General features: G+C 33.4%; 1 protein-coding gene across 1 annotated transcript in view; it reads right to left on the bottom strand.

Moving 5' to 3' along the window:
* Positions 1-5,559, bottom strand: part of LOC105818036 (chondroitin sulfate N-acetylgalactosaminyltransferase 2) — a 20,086-nt gene that overhangs the window by 4,228 nt on the left and 10,299 nt on the right. Inside the window, exons 2-3 of the mRNA XM_012653898.1 lie at positions 2,990-3,912; positions 663-879 (exon numbers count right to left, since the gene is read on the bottom strand). Of these exons, the coding sequence (XP_012509352.1) occupies positions 663-879; positions 2,990-3,650 (878 nt within the window). The 5' untranslated portion in view covers positions 3,651-3,912. The remainder of the gene's footprint in view (positions 1-662; positions 880-2,989; positions 3,913-5,559) is intronic.

The raw sequence follows: 5,559 nt of genomic DNA, 5'->3' as shown, positions 1-5,559 counted from the left end.
AAAATTTAATTGTTAACTTAAGAAAGTGGTATTTTCCTCAAATAGTTATTCTAATGTATAGTTATTACCTCTTTAACATTTCAACATTTTAAAATATCCAAATTTAACAACATAAAACAGAAAAACTTTATACATTCTCTGCTTCCCAAGATAGAATAACTTTTTCTCATCTTTAGTTGAATGTTTGTATTTCTAAATTTATTTCAATTTTAAAACAAATCATTCTCAAGGGGATTTTCCTTGGAAGATAGCAATGTTCTATATCTTGATTGGGGTAGTGGTTTGTGAGTATACACATTTGTCAAAAGTCATGAAACCTATATCCTCAAAATATGTACATATTATTGTATGTAAATTATTCCTCAACAAAGTTGATTTTTAAGAATTCAACCTGTACTAAAATGAATTCACACACAATTATAAAGGCATCAAATTTAGTTTCTAATAGCTGTCACTCTCAATTTATTTCATAGTTAAAATTATCAATAACATAATACACTACACATGCTTACAGAAAAAAGAGAATGTAAAAAAATAAAGTTCCCTTAAAGCCTATAAAAATTATTCCAAAATGCTAAGTAATTATACTCAACGAAGATAAATTAAGTAAATCTGCATTTTTTTAGGAGCATGTAGCCAAATCATTACGTCCTGACAGTTACCTGAAGTTCTGCATAAACTGTGCAAACGCTTCAGTTCTTTCAGCAAGTGGCACAATTATATTAATAATTGATCTAGTAATGTCAATCATCTCGCTCTTCACTTTCATGAGAGGTCCAAAAGGGCGGAAGAGGGTCACATGTCTATATTCCATAAGGTCTGCTTTCTTAAAAAAGAGTTCATACTGTGTGCCCTTATCTCTCTCGGTGCGATAATAACCTAAAGAAAAGAGTTAGGAACAAAGATGTCTCCATGTCAATGTTTACAAATTCAATGCGAAGATGGATTTTACTCAAAGATCAAAAGTATTAAACCAGACCCTGTAGGGTTTTTACCTATTTGTGAAAATATTTATTACCACTGCACAATCAGTAACAACTATCCTTTAAAAGAAAAGGAGAAGTTAAAAAAAAACGTTCACTGCTCTGCTCTGCTCTACGTTATTCAATCCATAAAATATGTTCCAAATGACAATTATTCCTTTTTACATATAATATTTTAACATACTAGAGCATATCAACACAGTAACCATATGACAAAGAAATTACTTCTAACAACATTAAATTATGGACCGAAGAGTCAGTTGAGCTCAACAAAAACAAATCTAGTGCCTTCATATCAGTCATTGGTGATATAAAGAGGGCCACATGGTCCCAGTTTTGAGGAAGGGCTAGTCTGGTGAGGGTGACAGAAAAATAATAACAGTATAGTTTTATACACACACACACATATATATGTTTTTACTGAATAGATATAAACACAGTGATTTGAGATACCTTTGTGAGAAAAGAATGGAAGTCTACCAGGCAATTTGATTTTTAGGTGTGACACTCAGGAGAGAGATGGTTATACCTATAGACGTGTAAGTCACTCAGTTAGTATCTGGGTATAAAATGGTGAACAAGATAGACTTGGTTCCAACCCACCTGAGGTTTACAGTCTAACAGGAACTACAAACCAGGAAGTGGGCAACACCATATCCTGTGACAAGTGCTATGGGTGTACAGGTGACAAGAGCTATCTTGGACTTGAGGTTGGAGACGAATTCTCAGAAGTGATATTGAGCTAAAGTCTAGAAGAGGAATAGTAATTACTCAGTTGTTGTTAGTAATCGTTTTGGGAGAGGGAGGGCAGTAGCACAGCAGAGGAAAAGTGAAGGACTGAATATGTTCCATGCAGAGAAAAATCCTGACAGTAACAGAATCCAAGAGTTATAAGATAAGCAGAAGCTGCAGATATAAAACTGGCATAGCTCCCCTTCTCTTTAGGCAGAGCTGATGTGAGGGCATTTTATATGTTACTTAGTCATCTTATTTCCTCTGCAGTTTTCAATTCTGCCACAAACTACAAACATAGAGTAAGAAGACAAAAAGCTGAGCTGGCAGAAAAATTAGAAGTTTTGAGAAAAACAATCCTTCAAAAATGGCAGGAAGTGACAGCAGAAAAAAGAACAGACCACAGGAAAAAGGCAGCTGAAATGCCACAACAAGCACAATCCCCTCTCTAATGGCCTCCAAAGGCCTCAATGCATATATTATGGCACAGCAAGTGATAGCCATGATGATTCAGAGTCAAAAAACCTACATGTGGTTTACTGTTCACAGAATCATGCAAAGAGAACTTTTAAGAAAGATTTATATCCAAAATGGTTTTAAGTCTGAAATTAAATATCTAGCAGGGGGTGTTAAGACGGAGATGAGTAGGGATCTACAATTACTCCTGTTTTTATGTATCAATCAACAAATATTATCTTAAATTTATAGCAGTGTTCCTTGACCTCTGAGTTATGTCCCGTCTTGATATATAAAAATCCCATACCCTTTCTGTACTCTGTATTAGAAAAATAGGTTATTTTCTTACTTTTCCAAATGCCAAAAATGCTTTTTAAAACCATGTATGCCTCCTTAATGTTTGGACATATACTTCTCCTTCCCCTAAAATGGAAAATAACTATTAGGCTACTAAATTAGTTTTTTTCTTTCCTTTATCAAATTTTGAGCCTTAGTTCATACATTTTTAAAAACATAAAAAAGGAACATCAAGAAAAGAATGCAAATCATACACACATGCAAATACATACACAGCCCACAAGAGCCCTTCAACCTTAGTAGTTAGTATTCTTCTATATAAGCTGAGATTTATTCTATTTCTCTGATCCTTATTCTCTATTTTTATTATGATCTCATTATAACTTTTCCCAGAAAGTCACTTAAAATTCTTGGCAGAATGAAGTGGGTAAAAACTTAAATGTTTTAATACAGTGGCTAATGACTGATGTATATTAGCATTTTGTCTTACTAACTACTGGCCAACACATTTTTCACATTACCTTCTACGAAGTCATTTTCATTAAATATCAGTTTCTCTCCAAGGGGACCCTCCTCATCGTCCTGTTCATCATCTTCATCAGGATTATTAATGACCTCCAAGCCGGCTTCAATAACTTCTACCAATTCATCTCGTTTGTCTTTTCTAACTGGCTTTTCTTCAGGATGGCGAGTGAGACCCATTTCCAACTGAAATACTTTCATTAAGGTAAAACTTTCAAAGGGAATGACCCCGTACTCACTGGGTAGTTTGGCTCCTATGCTAACTTCAGCTTTGTCAATTTGGGAATGAAGAAACTCTAAAAGATCACTAGGTGCTTGCTCTTTGTTGCCTTGATAGCCTATGCCATTAGCCCCTACATTCTTTCTCTCTTGCAATGATCTCATCTTCTCACTCATTTCTTGTAATTCTTGTTTTAGTTGGGCAATTTGGCGTTTCAGACTGGTTGCCCTGGTTTGATAATGTTCTTCTTGCTCTTGTAGGAGGGCTTGATAATACTCTTTACCATAACTTTCCCCAACAACACCAGGAAGAGATGCATTTCCATCAGTCTGGGGGGCACACTCCAGAAGGTACATAAATAATACCAAAGTGCAGAGCAAAGCAAGGCCCAACAGCAGCCAATGTGTCCGGGTCTGAAGAATCAATCCTCTTCTAGGCATTCTTATTAATGTGTACTTGCCTAAGAAGATAAGCTCTTTGCTTGTTCATACTATTAGCAAAAGTTATCAAAAATTAAAAACAAAATCAGGATTTCCACAAAAGGTACCAAATGAATCCTGCTGTGGCTTAAAAAATTTCTTTCTTCAGCAGTCATGACTACTTGCAGAAATGAGAAATTAAGTATACTTTCTGTATTGTTACCATGATATACAGAATAAAGAAATCTGATCTATAAAATCCATTATATGAGTGGTGATTTTTCTGAAAGAAACAGATCAGAATCAATCAGAATTTTGTTTCCTTAAGTGTATGTATCAAATTGTTTGCAGCTTCAGTAAACTTACCTATGTGACTACTACATGTAGAGAACCATTAAGAGATGCTAATATAATTTAGAATATTCAGTAAATACTGGAGAATTTTTAAAAATGCATTACAAAACACTAAAATATTATGTATAATACTTTTAACTAGTATGTCTATACACCAATAACCTGAATCAAAGAAACATTAAATTATGTTCAGCATAGTTTGTGTTACATAGATTCTACTGTTCTCTAATTATTTGAAAATTATATTGCTTATGACTCTTTATTAATATAATATTTCAGTTAATGTACTATTTCCCAACTAAAGCATATGACCATTTGGGAACTGAGCTTCTATAAATTGCTTCTGTTATAGTAATAATGGTTTACTGGAAAGAGATATTTTCTTCTAGTTTATTCAATTCAAGCATTCTACCTCATTAATTCATTAATTTCTATTGCTCAACTCGGCCATTCTAGAAGCCCTAAAATTAAGTGGGGGGGAAAAACAATTTCAAAGCGTCACAGGCATCTGGAAAACACATTAAGAAAACATTTTTATATCCAAAGTCCTCCAGTACATTATTTGCACATTAGGTCACATAATTCTTTCCACTGTATTATACATCAACAGATTTCCTACAAGTCTGGAAAGGTTTGGGGTCTATATAAAAAAACATGAACATATTAATCATGTTTATCTGGAGAGAAAAAAATTCAAAATTCAAAAAACATTTATAAATTTATAAAATTACATGCTATCTTTCATGCTACAACCAATTGTGTGAGTTCTTCTGTGTCTCTAAACTGAGGATTCTTAACTCTAGAAATACAGAAGGTTAAACTTAGGAGAGGGAAGGAAGGGAGGCCTCCATTGCAAAGAGAAATTCCATTCTTTATGGTTGTTGAGAAGGACAATGTGATATGACAGCAGGTTTTCAATAGTAATGGTTTTTCTTGGCACCGCAGAATCTATGAAAGATCACTAGGGAATATCAATCCCAGTCACCTTCTTAGTGATTAGGAAAGCCTGGATGTCTTCTGTGGAAAATGCTGCAGTGTGTGTTTCTTTGTGGCACATGTATGTATAAAATAAAGGACAGATTAAAACTTCTTATGGCTAGTAGCCCACAAATAGTGGACTAAACTCCCCTTAGCTATTTATTACTTTAGTAAACCAAATGATAACCAAGTATCTTGAAAAAATTAATTTACTACAAGGGAATCTTTTACTATGATAGCATCTGTCTTGCTAATTATAAATTTTGTTTAAGTGATGTAGGAAAAAATAGGAAAAAATTTTAAGAAATACTATCTAATTAAAAAATAAGAATGCAAAGCTAATATTAGTTCCAGGACTTAACTATGTCTCAAAACCATAATTCTTAGCATAAGAAACAACTTGAATTTCATCATTTAAAAGATAAACTTAGAGGCATCTCTTTTAATTATTTATAAGTTGTTACTAGCCCTCTTATTAGAGAAAAGAAAGGTTAGAACTGAAAATATAGACATAATCTTGTATAAATTATTAATAAAGGTATACTTAACCATACTAAAACTGTCTTGGGGTGAAATGTGATAAGAGAACTAACAGTAA

This window comes from Propithecus coquereli, unplaced genomic scaffold (assembly GCF_000956105.1).
Source record: "Propithecus coquereli isolate 6110/MARCELLA unplaced genomic scaffold, Pcoq_1.0 Scaffold434, whole genome shotgun sequence".
Lineage (NCBI taxonomy): Eukaryota > Metazoa > Chordata > Mammalia > Primates > Indriidae > Propithecus > Propithecus coquereli.
Note: the sequence above shows the minus strand (reverse complement) of the source record. Positions and strands in the feature narration are given on the sequence as shown.